General features: G+C 40.2%; 1 protein-coding gene across 2 annotated transcripts in view; it reads left to right on the top strand.

Moving 5' to 3' along the window:
* DENND5A (DENN domain containing 5A) overlaps positions 1-14,586 on the top strand; it is a 118,547-nt gene that overhangs the window by 68,087 nt on the left and 35,874 nt on the right. For both annotated transcript variants that reach the window (XM_042957781.1, XM_042957782.1), the window contains exons 7-8: positions 3,028-3,243; positions 3,632-3,866. In XM_042957781.1, coding sequence (XP_042813715.1) covers positions 3,028-3,243; positions 3,632-3,866 — 451 coding nt within the window. The remainder of the gene's footprint in view (positions 1-3,027; positions 3,244-3,631; positions 3,867-14,586) is intronic.

Below are 14,586 nucleotides of genomic sequence, written 5' to 3'. Positions count from 1 at the left end.
TTGAAAGCTCTTAACAATTACCCATGAAAACTTTGAAACAGACAAAATTAACCATCATTTTAAGTCATCTTTTTGCTAACAAATTGCAACAGAGATAACATGAGCTTATTTGACCTTTAGTAAACCTTGGTAGAATACAAGTTTCATATTTAATGCTGATAACTCTGAAGACATGTCTATTTTAATTAAACCAGCACACTTAAATTAGTTTAAATAAACGCTGAGTTGTTTCATATGTGTCCACTTAAGAGAAAGAGCATCCCAGGGTGCCTGGGTGGGTTAGTCAGTTAAGCGTCTGACTTTGGCTCAGGTCATGATCTCATGGTTCGTGGGTTCAAGCCTTGCGTTGGGCTGTGTACTGACAGCTTGGAGCCTGGAACCTGCCTTGGATTCTGTGTTTCACTCTCTCTCTGTCCCTCCCTGCTTGTACTCTGTCTCTGTCTCTGTCTCTCTCTCAAAAATAAATAAACATTAAAAAAATTAAAAATAAAAAGAGAAAGAGCATCCCCTTTGTCAGGGATGGCCTGTGTTTCCTCCAGCAACCTGGGTACTATCAGGAGGAGGCCCGTTTAGACAGTTATCATCCAGTATATCAGGAGGGAGTTTACTGGCCTGGTTACTGACCAAACACATTGTGCAAGAGGCTCTTGGGTCCGGGTAGAGCCATGAAGGCCTGGACCTAGGGTACCTCCATCCATTTGCCCTGTTTACTAAGGCCATGCAGTGTTATAGGAGATCAGTTCTTTTCTACATTTTGCAAACCAAATTATTTCCACTGGGTTAAAAGGCATCCCAAGAGAGAGTCCTTGGGGACTGAGGAGAAGCTCCCCTGTTCCTAGACAGAAAAGTAGAGAGAAAGTAGAAAGAAGGTCCATTACCCCTGAGAATCCCCCTGATTCCTGGGTGGTATCCCATGCGCAGGATATGTCAGAGGTTCCTGGTGTCAAAGCAACCCCAAGTGTCCCTCGAACGAAATCACTATGACCACCAATCAGTCGATTAAGGGCTCCTGAAGGAGGGATGCTAGCGTCCCCCTGCTTGCACTTTGCATCCTAGGCTACAGATGGGTGCCTGGCGTTTGGACCAAGTTTGCCTTGCTGAGAAGGCCAAGAAACCACCATTTTGTAACCCATGGAAAACACTGGAAAAGTTTTACAAGGGGGAATTCCCCAATTTTGTAATTTAAGTAGTAGTTGATAGAGGACATTGATGGAAAGCAGCACAGATAGAAATCTATTATGATCTTAGTAAGGTTCCAACACACACAGTCTTTATAGCCAACTTCCTTAGGAAATGGTCCCCGGTAGGGTTTTAATTCATTTGGGTACTGGTTTTGGCCAGTGGAGATCTCAAGGCCAGAAGCTGCTGGACCAGAGACCTTGAGGAGGGAACTTCACACGGGAGTCTTAAGATTGGTAGCCATCTTGGTGATTTAGGTGGCTGTCCTGTGCCCAAGAGAGACAACTTTGTATAAGGACAGGAATAAAGAGAGGGCATCAAGTTTCTGGGTCTTATTACCATTCCAGCCAGGGTACTAACTTAACAGTCAGAAGGCAGGCTACCCCATAGAGTAGCCACAGGCTAGAGGATTGCAGCCAACATGAAAGTGTTCCAAAAGACCATGAGAGTAAAGGAGGAAAAGAGAAAGGGCTCACCAAATTTACACCAAAACTCAGAGTCCAGATGAAAAGACTCATCGCCCCACACACTGGGTGCCTTATGATTAAATTTTGGGGTAATGGTGGGGTGGTCCAGAGCTATCAGCCAGGACAGAATTCTTGAAGATGTCTTTGGTACAAAAAAGTGATTTTATTAAAGCACGGGGACAGGACCTGTGAGCAGAAAGAGCTGTACTATAAGAGTGTGTGTGTGTGTGTGTGTGTGTGTGTGTGTGTGTAGGGTGACCGGTTTATGGAGGGGGGAGGGGAGGAGATAGGAGTTTCCAAAGAGACTTTTACATGCTAAACACGTACTGGAGGCCTACTATTGTCAAGCTAAGGTTGTTTTTTCCCTCTAGCAAAGCATTAACATTAAGACAGTTGGGAGTTCTTAGACTTTAGGCTATGATGGGATTGCCTTTTTCTGGTAAACTGGTGGAGACTCTTATCAGTTTAACCATTTCGGTTTTTTGTCCTTTCCTGTTTTGGGGTAGCTTGGAGTGTCCAAGAAATATTATATATACATGTCCCACTTGGGGGGTGGGGAATGCTGTTAGCCTACATTTTGCTCTCAGCCTGCCCCTAGCTCCCTCATCACTCTTGAATGTTAGTCCTATGCTCTTTTGGGGATGAAGTTAGTTTTTCATTTCTTGACTTTGATGAGACTGTCAGCTTTCTGTAGTTTTTTACTCATCTCTTCACCCTCCTCCATTCTCACTGTTAAATTATTTTTATAAATTATGTATAAGCAAATGGGACAATGTAATCACTTTGGCTTTTTTTTTTTTTTTTTTTTTTTTTTTTAGTGAAGTGTGAAACATTTCATTTTCCTGTTCTATTTAGGTAGTAGAGCAGACTTTTTGTTTTTTGTTTTTTTTTTAATTGTGGCTAAAGAGGAGCAGGGAAATATTTAGAGAGGTTGGACACAGTAAGGAAAAGTTCTTAGGGAGAAAGATAAGGACAGTGATGTGGGGGAGAAAATCAAAGAGATGAAGGGAGAGCCAGAGTCTTACTCTGTTGCTTTGCATTATCATTTTCTCATTGACTTCCCAGATTCCCTCCTTTCTCTGACCCTCAAGATAAGTAGCAGCTTTTCTTTTATTGCTGAATCTCTCTCTGCCTGTAATCTTAATCTCTATTTTCATTAAGTTCCTGGGTACCTGCAAGTGGAACACCCTCATTTTTCTCTTCTGCATGTCAGAATCTCTTTCTTTTTTTCCTTCTGATATTTTTCTCTTTTGTTTCTTTTCTCCATTTGCTGTGAAGTAAGTGACCACTGGAAGGGGAGTGGGGGTGGAACGGATGAGTTGCATTTTGGGGAGGATAAAGGAAAAGCTTATATTTTCAACTGTTGTTTGATTTTTGGTAGCTGGAAGTACGTGAAGACCCCAGCAGCAATAAGGACCTGAAGGTTCAATGTGATGAGGAAGAACTGAGGATTTACCAGCTAAACATTCAAATCCGGGAAGTTTTTGCAAATCGTTTCACTCAGATGTTTGCAGATTATGAGGTGTTTGTTATTCAGCCCAGCCAGGATAAGGAGTCCTGGTTTACCAACAGGGAGCAGATGCAAAACTTTGATAAAGTGAGTAATCCTGCTGGCGAGGTGGTGAGAAATGAGAATATGCCAGACCCTCTTGAAGATTTAACTGAAGATGAGTTTTTCTTTCATTATACATATATGCTGGAAACAGAGCTCTCTTAGGTTAAGGTGCACGTGCAGGTTGAACATCAGGATTCTGGGAAGATTGGTTGCCACAGTAGGTTACCTGAGTAAGTTTGAGCTAGTGTGTCAAAATTTCAGAATATCTGAAATTATATGAGTGTTAAAATAAATGAAGAGATTTTGCTGTTTGCTTTTCATAAAGACCTAGGAAACTTGAGAAAAAATTTAACCTACTGGATCCCTTCGGTGTGTTGCCTTTGCTGGTCAAGGCTGTCAATGACTGTGTGTTTCCTTTTGGTCCAATCAGGCATCTTTTCTGTCAGACCAGCCTGAGCCATATCTGCCCTTCCTCTCAAGATTTCTAGAGACCCAGATGTTTGCTTCTTTCATTGACAACAAAATCATGTGTCATGATGATGATGATAAAGACCCTGTACTCCGTGTATTTGATTCTCGAGTAGACAAAATCAGGCTGTTGAATGTTCGGACACCTACTCTTCGTACATCCATGTACCAGAAGTGTACCACTGTGGATGAAGCAGGTGAGGCCTTCTTGTTGCTGTACTCTCCTCTTGGATTATGTCACTAAAGTGTCCCTGTTTCTAAATATGCCAACTTCTTTCCCTTTTTCTGCTTTACATAAATTATTCCCATTGCCTGAAATACTCTTTCCTTTTGTTTTGCCTGGCAAACGTCTCCTTTAACACTGTGTCAGTTAGGAATGGGTCCTGCTGTAATAGAGAATCTAATCAACTTTGGGTTAGACAGATGGGGGTTATTTCTCTCAAATTAGCAAGGAGTGCAGAATTGGTGGTTTCTGGTGTTAGCTCAGTTGCTCAACAATGTAATCAAGAACTGAGATTCTACTTTTTACTCAGTTATCCATAGCATATTGACTTTTATATTCATACTTGTTGCCTCATGGTTACAAGAGGCTTTCTATGTTTACATTCAGGGCAAGAAGAGGGGAAGGTTGATGCCAGCGGTATTTTCCCTCTTGTATCAGAAAACAAAAGCTTTCCCAGAAATTCCCAACAACCTCTGTTGTCTCATAGGCTACAACCATGTTCTATGACCATCCTTAAGTGCAAGGGAGGCTGTGAAAGTGAGTATTGAACTGGGTGTAATATTACCCTGAATGATATCGGGGCTGTATTAGTGAGAAAGAAGCAGTGAATGAGTTGTGATTAGACACTAGTTGGTGTGCCTTAGCTGAAATGTCTCTTCCTCTGTGGAGCCTTCTCTGATGACCTCAGACTGAGTCAGTGAATTCCTCCTCAGTGCTCCTGTGGTGCTTTGTTGTTGCCTCTTCTCTATAATCTCTATTCATTTGAGCTATTATGGGAACAGTTTGAGAGCAGAGATTATTTACTCATTTTTTTACCCCTAATCTGCTAGCACATATAGATGTTAAAAGTTGTTTGCTACATGCATGATTGAAAAGACCTTTTTGTTCAGAGTCCCTGTCTAGATCAGTTTAGGTAGAAAATAGTCTCATCTGAGGTATCAGATTAAGTCATGTGTTCACTTCTTTGTGGGTTGTTGAGTGTCCTTGTTGTAGCCTTTTTGTGTATTTTGTTCATTTACTTAACAAATTGCATAATACCTATTGCACGTTCAACATATGGTAAGTGCTCAGCAAATATTTACTGAGTGAATGAATGTGCCTGGCATTTCTCTAGGTTTTGAAGATAAAACTGGTGACAATTTGGACAAAGTCCTGCCTTCATCAACCTTACATTCTCTAGCCTTCTGTCTTTACCTTGTAGCTCTTGTTCTAAGCCTTTCATTAAGATGACAGTCCTCTTGGCTAATGAGGACATGTTGCCTATGCAAGTGGACTGCTCTAACACAATCATTCTTGCTTTCTGGAACACATCAGGCTTCATATTCCTGAACCCTGCTTAAGGTTTTGGTCCTGGGAAGCTTGACAGATTTTTACAAGAATGTGGAAACGTTTAGAGAAACATCTCCCAGGCCATCAGCTTAAATCAGGACTTCCTGATCTTTTCATATTTTGCTACCTTTGAAAATGATAATATTTGTATATGACTCACTGGAATAAAGGGAGAAGTTTGCTTATAGCTAGAGGCTATGGAGCTAGCAGCTCTAGTCACTTGAGGCCTTGCCCATCTGTCACAAGTGTCTAGGCAGTCAGTTCTCAGCCCATCTCTAATCCATTTGTTGAACACCAAACACTGAAGCATGCTGATTTGAATTACTCTGGTCTCAGTTGTGACCAGGACTTGTGTCTGTTCTCATGGAATATGGAAGGAGAGTCAACTAACCCTCATTCATATGATTAATTTCTGCAAAATTGGTGTCACAGACCCTTAGGCAACTCTATGTACTCCAAATAGTCTAAACTTTTTTTTAATGTTTGTTTATTTGTGAGAGAGAGAGAGAGGAAGAGAGAGAGAGATAGGTGTGAGCAGGTGAGAGGCAGAGAGAGGGAGAGACAGAATCTGAAGCAGGTTCCAGGCTCTGAGCTGTCAACACAGAGCCCAACACAGGGCTTGAACTCATGGACCATGAGATCCTGACCTGAGCTGAAGTCAGATGCTTAACTGACTGAGCCACCCAGGTGCCGCTGTACTCTAAACATTCTAGAGCAGGGTTCTTGCCACTGGCCTCAGATCTCTAGCCTGGAGGACTAGTTCAGTCACCTCATTCCATCTTACACTTTAGCATCTTGAAGCAGGCTTATTGGAAAATGGTAAACACATAAATAAGGGGATATTTTTTGAGATCCTTTAAAATGCTACATTTAAAAGGGATCTTGGGGCACCTGGGTGACTCGGTTGAGCGTCTGACTTTGGCTCAGGTCATGATCTCACGGTTCGTGAGTTCAAGTCCCACATCAGACTTGCTGCTGTTAGCCTGTCAGCATGGAGCCTGCTTTGAATCATCTGTCCCCCTCTCTTTGCCCCTCCCCTGCTTGTGCTCTCCCAAAAATAAATAAATATTTTTAAAAGGGGAGGAAACGGGAAGATGGCAGAGCAGCATGGAGACTCAGGTTTTCTTGTCCCTGAAACACAGATCGCACCAAACCATTTTGCACACCTAGGAAATTGATCTGAGGATTAACACAACAATCTGCATAACTTGAGCCACAGAACTCAGCAAGTTCCCAGTGCGGAGAGGTGAACTGGGAGAGAGAAAAGCTGTGGAAGGTAGGAAGCTGTTTTTGCGGAGAGAGGGCAGAGAAAGAGCAATGGGGAGAGTGCGACAATTTGGGATCATGAGAGAAAAGCACTCCCCTGAAAGTAGTTGGAGAGAAAGAGAGAGAAAGAGTGAAAGCACTTGCAGGGGACTGAACAAGAAATCTGTTCCCCAGAACCATTGACGGAGAGAAAGGAGAGGGTTTCAATACCATTAGGATTCTATAAACAGTGGAGTACAGAGTCTGAAATTCTGGAGGTCAGTGCCTGGCAGTGTTCTGGTGAGGAAGCAGGTGAATCCCCAGGAGCAGGCACTGGGATCTGAGGGGTCCATTTGCCACAGCGGAAGAAGCGGTTCCCATACGTGTAGAGCATTTGGCTTTCACTCCATACAGCCTCCACACAGGCAAAGGTCCCAGTGGACCCCGGAGAGCAGTCACATTTGCTGGTATTGGGACAAAGACACCAGCATGTGGTGAAACCTGGTGCCAGCTGTTTGTTGTGATTTGCCATGATCTCTGAATCTTGCTGCTGTATGATCGCACAAACGTTCTCTGGGGCAAGCCGGCACCCAGCCATTGCTCAGTGAGACCCTCCCCAAGTTGTAGGGGTCTCTGAAATGAGGGGTTTGAAATGCATCCCCATCTGAGGTAAAACTCTGGAGGGAGGTGCTGCTTGGCAAGCTGATGGCTTGGACATGGACAGGGTAAAGGTGGGGAGTGGACAGAGGCCTGAGAAAAAGGAAGGGTGCTTGATCACAGGTTGGTGAGAGTGCAGAGTTCCTGTGCCAGAGACTAGGGAGCTGGGTGAAGCCATTTCCATCTCTCAGGTGCATGCAAGTGCATGTGCGCCACACTGATCAATCCCAGTAAGCTAAGCAGCGCTATCTACTGGAGAATGGAGCCGTTACACCACGCCCTGCCCAGCTGCACCCTCTAAGCACATCCCCTAGAAGACCAGCACAAATCTCTCTGCCTGCTTAGTGTATGGACTATAGAGTGCTTCATAGTTTGAGTTTTAGAGGAAACTGGATATAACTTCATTCGGGTTTCATTCTGTTTGCTGGTTCATTTATTTGTGCTGTTTTTTCTTTGCTTCTGTCTTTGTTTAAATTTTTCTTTTTTTTCTTAGAAACAGAAAGAAAAAAATTTATTTTCTTTTTTGAAAATTAAAATTAAAAAAATTTTACTACATTTTTAATTAAATTTTTTAAATTCTATTTCATTTAATCTATTTCATTATATATATATTTTTACTTTTGAAATTTTTTCTTACCTTTTTTCTTTCTTTCCCTTTTTTCTCTATTCTGTCAAGCTTCCTTCAACAAGCAGCCCAAAATACACTGAGGATCTAGCTTCCTTTATTTGATTTTTTTGTTTTGTTTTTAATTTTTTAATTTTAATTTTGTTAATTTTTTTTCTTCCTCTAAAATTATAAAATGAAGGAATTCACCCCTAAAGAAAGAACAGGAAGAAATAACATCCAGGGGCTTACTCAACACAGATATATCTGAACTAGAATTTAGAACCACAATAATAAGAATACTACTTGGGGTTGAAAAAAAGCATAGAATCCCTTTCTGCAGAGATAAAAGAAATAAAATCATCAGGACAAAATTAAAAATGCTATAAGTGAGATGCAATCTCAAGTGGATGCCATGATGCCAAGGATAGATAAAGCAGAGTAACAAATCAACAATGTAGAAGACAAAATTATGGAGAATAATGAAACAAAAAGGGAAACAAAGGGAAAAGAGCATGATACAAGACTTAGAGAACTCAGTGACACATTAAAAAGGAATAACATCTGAATCATAGGAGTCCCAGAAGATGAAGAGAGAAAAAAAGGGTCAGAAGGTTATGTGAGCAAATTATAGTGGAAAACGTTCTTAATCTGGGGAAGGACACAGATGTCAAAATCCAAGAAGCACAGATAACTCCCATTAGATTCAGCAAAAACCTGCCATCAGCAAGGCATATAGTCAAATTCACAAAATACACAGACAAGGAAAGAATTTAAGAAAGCAGCAAGGGAAAACAAAAGTCCTTAACCTATAAGGGAAGACAGATCAGATTCACAGCAGACCTATCCACAGAAACTTGGCAGGCCAGAAATGAGTGGCAAGATATATTCAACGTGCTGAATTGGAAAAATATATAGCCAAGAATTCTTTATCCAGCAATGCTATCATTCAAAATAGAGCGATAAAAGGGCGCCTGGGTGGCTTAGTCAGTTGAGTGTATGACTTTGGCTCAGGTCATGATCTCCCAGTCTGTGGGTTTGAGCCTTGCGTTGGGCTCTGTGCTGACAGCTCAGAGCCTGGAACCTGTTTCGGATTGTGTGTCTTCCTCCCACTGCTCCTCCCTGGCTTGCACTCTGTCTCTCTCTCTAAAAAATAAATAAACATTTAAAAAAAAAATTTAAAAAAACCCCCCAAACAAAATAGAGCGATAAAGACTTTCCCAGACAAACAAAAACTAAAGGAGTTCATGATGATTAAATCAGCCCTGCAAGGAATTTTAAGGGGGACTCTCTGAGTGGAGAAAAGGCAAAAAAAACCCAAAAAGACCAAAAAGCAACAAAGACTAGAAGGACCAGAGAACATCACCAGAAACTTCAACTCTACAGGCAACACAATGGCACTAAATTTGTATCTTTCAGTACTCACTCTAAATGTCAATGTACTAAATGCTCCAGTCAAAAGACAGGGTATCAGAATGGATAAGAAAACCAAGCCCATCTATATGCTGCTTACAAGAGACCCATTTTAGACTTAAAGGCACCTGCAGATCGAAAGCAAGGGGATACGGGGTGCCTGGGTGGCTCAGTCGGTTAAGCGTCCGACTTCAGCTCAGGTCATGATCTCATGGTTCCTGAGTTCAAGCCTCGCATTGGGCTCTGTGCTGACAGCTTGGAGCCTGGAGCCTGCTTCAGATTTGGGGTCTTCCTCTCTCTCTCTGCCCCTTGTGCACTCATGCTCTCTCTCTCTTAAACATAAATAAACATTAAAAATGTTTTTAAAAAGGTAAGGGGATGTAGAACCATCTATCATGCTAATGGTCACCAAAAGAAAGGCAGAGTAGCCATACTTATATCAGACAAGCTAGATTTTATTTTTTTATTTTTATTAAAAAAATGTTTTTTAATGTTTATTTATTTTTGAGACAATGCGAGAGAGTGCAAACAGCAGAGGGGCGGACAGAGGGAGACACAGAATCTGAAGTGGGCTTCAGGCTCTGAGCTGTCAGCCCAGAGCCAGATGCAGGGCTCGAACTCACAAACCGTTAGATCATGACCTGAGCCAAAGTTGGACGCTTAACCGACTGAGCCACTCAGGCGCCCCAAGACAAGCTAGATTTTAAAATAAAGCCTGTGACAACGGATGAAGAAGGGCATTATATTATAATTAAGAGGTCTGTCCATCAAGAAGGCTTAACAATTGTAAACATTTATGCCCCCAAAGTGGAAGCACCCAAATATGTAAGTCAGTTAATCACAAACATAAAGAAACTCATTGATAATAATACCATAATAGTAAGGACTTCAACACCCAACTTAAAGTAATGGACAGATAATCTAAGCAGAAAATCAACAAGGAAACGATGGGTTTGAATGACATACTGGACCGGATGGACTTAAGACACTTTCAGAACATTTCATCCTAAAGCAACAGAATACACATTCTTTTTGAGTGCACTTGGAACATTCTCCAGAATAGATCACGTACTGGGACACAAATCAGCCCTCAACAAGTACAAAAAAAATAGAGATCATACATTGCATATTTTCAGACCACAACACTATGAAACTCAAAATCAACCACAGGAAAAAAATTGGAAAGACCCTGAATACTTGGAGATTAAAGAACATACTTCTAAAAAATGAATGGTTAGCCAAGAAATTAAAGAGGAAATTAAAAAGTACATGGAAACCAATGAAAATGAAAACATGACAGCTCAAAACCTCTGGGATGCAGCAAAGACAGTCATAAGAGGGAAGCATATAGCAATCCAGGCCTTCCTAAAGAGGGAAGAAAGGTCTCAAATACACAACCTAACCTTAAACCTAAAAGAGGTAGAAAAAGAACAGCAAATAAAGCCTACAACCAGAAGAAGGGAAATAAAGATTGGAGCAGAAATCAATGATATTGAAATTTAAAAAATAAACAAAACCTTGGTAGAACACATCAATGAAACCAGCAGCTTGCTAATTCTTGGAAAGAATTAACAGAATTGATAAACCCCTATCCAGATTGGTCAAAAAGAAAAAGGAAAGGACCCAAATAAGTAAAATTACAAACGAAAGAGGAGAGATATAACCAACACCACAGAAATACAAACAATAATGAGAGAGTATTATGAGGAATTATATGCCAATAAATTGGGCAATCTGGAAGAAATGGACAAAACTAAACATAACTACCAAACATAAACTACTAAACATAAACTACCAAAACTGAAACAGGAGGAAATAGAAATTTTGAACAGACCCATAACCAGTAAAGAAATTGAATCAGTAATTAAAAATCTCCAAACAAACAAAAGTCCAGGGCTGGAGGGTTTTCCAGGGGAATTTTACCAAACATTTAAAGAAGAGTTAACACCTATTCTTTTGAAGCTGTTCCAAAAAATAGAAATGGAAGGAAAGCTTCCATACTCACTCTACGAGGCCAACATTACCTTTATTCTAAGATCAGACAAAAACCCCACTAAAAAGGAGAGCTACAGAGCCAATTTCCCTGATGAACATGGATGCAAAAATTCTCAACCAGATACTAGCAAATTAGATCCAACAATGCATTAAAAGAATTGTTCACTGCGATCAGTAGGGTTTATTCTTGGGATGTAGAGCTGGTTCAGTATTTGCAAATCAATCAATGTGATACATCACATTAATAAAAGAAAGGATAAGAACCACGTGATCCTCTTAGTACATGGAGAGAAAGCATTTGACAAAATACAGCATCCTTTCTTGATAAAAACCCTCAAGAAAGTAGGGATAGAAGGATCATAACTCACGATCATAAAAGCCATATACAAAAGACCCACCATTAATATCATCCTTGTTGGAGAAAAACTGAGAGCTTTCCCCCTAAGGTCAGGAACATGACAGGGATGTCCACTCTCTCCACTGTTACTCAACATAGTATTGGAAGTCCTAGCCTCAGCAATCAGAAAACACAAAGAAATGAAAGGCATCCAAATTGGCAGGGAGGAAGTCAAACTTTCACTCTTTGCAGATGACATGATACTCTATATGGAAAACCCAAAAGATTCCACCAAAAAGCTGCTAGAACTGATCCATGAATTCAGCAACGTTGTAGGATAATAAAATCTGTACAGAAATTGGTTGCATTTCTATACACCATTAATGAAGCAGCAGAAAGAGAAATCAAGGAATCAGTCCCATTTACAATTGCTTCAAAACCCATAAAATACATAGAATAAACTTAACCAAAAAGGTGAAAAATCTATGCACTGAAAACTATAGAAAGCTTATGAAAGAAATTGAAGAAGACACACACAAAAAAGGAGAAACATTCCATGCTCCTGAACAGGAAGAACAAATATTGTAAAAATGTCAATCTACCCAAAGCAATCTACATATTCAATGCAATTTCTATCAAAATAATACTAGCATTCTTCACAGAGATAGAACAAAGAATCCTAAATTTGTATGGAACCAGAAAAGACCCCGAATAACCAAAGCAGTCCTGAAAAAGAAAACCAAGTCTGGAGGCATCGTAATTCTGGACTTCAAGCTGTATTACAAAGCTGTAATCATCAAGACAGTATGCTGTGGCACAAAAACAGACACATCAATCAGTGGAACAGAATAGAGAACCTAGAAATGATCCCATAACTACATGGTCAGCTAATTTTTGACAAAGCGGGAAAGAATATCCAATGGAAGAAATTGTGTTGGGAAAACTGGACAGCAACATGCAGAAGAATGAACCTGGACCACTTTCTTACACCATACACAAAAATAAACTCAAAATGGATGAAAGATCTAAATGTAAGACAGGAAGCCATCAAAATCCTAGGGGAGAAGACAGGAAACACCCTCTTTGACCTTAGCCTCAGCAACTTCTTACTTGACATGTCTCTGGAGGTAAGGGAAACAAAAGCAAAAATGAACTATTGGGACCTCATCAAGATAAAAAGCTTCTGCACAGCAACGGAAACAATCAGCAAAACTAAAAGGCAACCGATGGAATAGGAGAAGATATTTGCAAATGACATAGGGTAAAGGGTTAGTATCCAAGATCTATAAAGAACTTATCAAACTCAGCACCCAAAAAACAAATGACCCAGTGAAGAAGTGAGCAAAAGACATGAATAGACACTTCTCCAAAGAAGATATCCAGATGGCTAACAGACACATGAAAAAATGCTCAACATCACTGATCATCAGGGAAATACATATCAAAACCACAATGGGATACCATACTTGTCAGAATGGCTAACATTAACAACTCAGGCAATGGCAGATGTTGGCAAGGATGTGGAGAAAGGGGAACCCTTCTGCAGTGCTGGTGGGAATGCAAACTGGTGCAGCAGCACTCTGGAAAACAGTATGGAGGTTCCTCAAAAAATTAAAAATAGAACTACCCTACAACCCAGCAATTTTACTACTAGGTATTTATCCAGAGGATACAAGAGTGCTCTTTTGAAGGGGCCCATGCACCCCAGTGTTTATAACAGTGCTATTGACAGTAGCCAAAGTATGGAAAAAGCCCACATGTCTGTTGACTGATGAATGGATAAAGAAGATGTGGTATATATATATATATATATATATATATATATATATATATATATATATATAATGGAATATTACTTGGTGATCAAAAAGAATGAACTCTTGCCATTTGCAACAATGTGGATGGAACTAGAAAGTATTAATCTAAGAGAAATTAGAGAAAGACAAATATCATATGACATATATATATATATCATATAATATAAATTCCACATATGAGATATAAAACAGATGAATATAAGGGAAAGGAAGTAAAAATAATACAAAAACAGAGAGGGAGATAAACCATAAGAGACTCTTACATATGGAGAACAAACTGAAGGTTGCTGGAGGGGTGTTGTGTGGGGGGATGGGCTAAATGGGCAAGGGGCATTAAGGTGGACACTTGTTGGGATAGCACTGGGTGTTACATGTAAGTGATCAATCACTAAATTCTATTCCTGAAGTCATTATTATACTATATGTTAACTAGGTCAGATTTAAATTAAATAAATAACTAAAATAGGGGGATCTTGATGGCAATCAATTCTACTCACCCACTAATTTTATAGATAAAAACATTCCTTTGATTCACCACTATATCTGCAGGGCCTAGAGTAGCACCTGGCACTTTTTTTCTTTCTTTCTTTTTTTTTTTTTTTTTTTTTTTTTTTTGAGAGAGAAATGGGGAGGGGCAGTGAGAGATAGGGAGAGATAGAATCTTAAGCAGGCTCCACACCCATCACTTAGCCTGATGCAGGGCTTGGTCTTACAACCCTGAAATACTACACAACCCTGAGATCATGACCTGAGCCAAAATCAAGAGTCGGACACTTAACTGACTGAGCCACCCAGGAGCCCCTGGAATTTTATATAAATGGAATCATACATTGTTTTCTTTCTTTCTTTTCTTTTTTGTCTTGCTTCTTGTAATCAGCATAATTACTTTGAAGTTCATTTATATTCTGTTTATTGCTGAGTAGTATTCCATTATATGGATATTACTGCAATTTATTTCTTTTCCTGTTGGTGGATGTTTGGGCTATGAACAGTTTTTGTTTTGTTTTGTTTTGTTTTGTTTTGTTTTACATGTTTTCTTTTCCCTTGAATAAATACCTAGGAGTGGAGTGACTAGATCATGTATGACAGGGTGCCAGTGGGGGAGGGGCAGCTGTCAGCACAGAGCCCGGCATGGGGCTCAAACTCACGAACAGTGAGATCATGACCTGAGCTGAAGTCAGACGCTCAACCAAATGAGTCACCCAGGTGCCCCTGTATGTTGACTTTTTTAAAGAAACTGACAAATTGGGGCGCCTGGGTGGCTCAGTCGGTTAAGCGTCCAACTTCAACTCAGGTC

This window comes from Panthera tigris, chromosome D1 (assembly GCF_018350195.1).
Source record: "Panthera tigris isolate Pti1 chromosome D1, P.tigris_Pti1_mat1.1, whole genome shotgun sequence".
NCBI classification, from domain to species: Eukaryota; Metazoa; Chordata; class Mammalia; order Carnivora; family Felidae; genus Panthera; species Panthera tigris.
The sequence above is the reverse complement of the archived record's forward strand: the minus strand, read 5'-3'. Positions and strand labels throughout refer to the sequence as shown.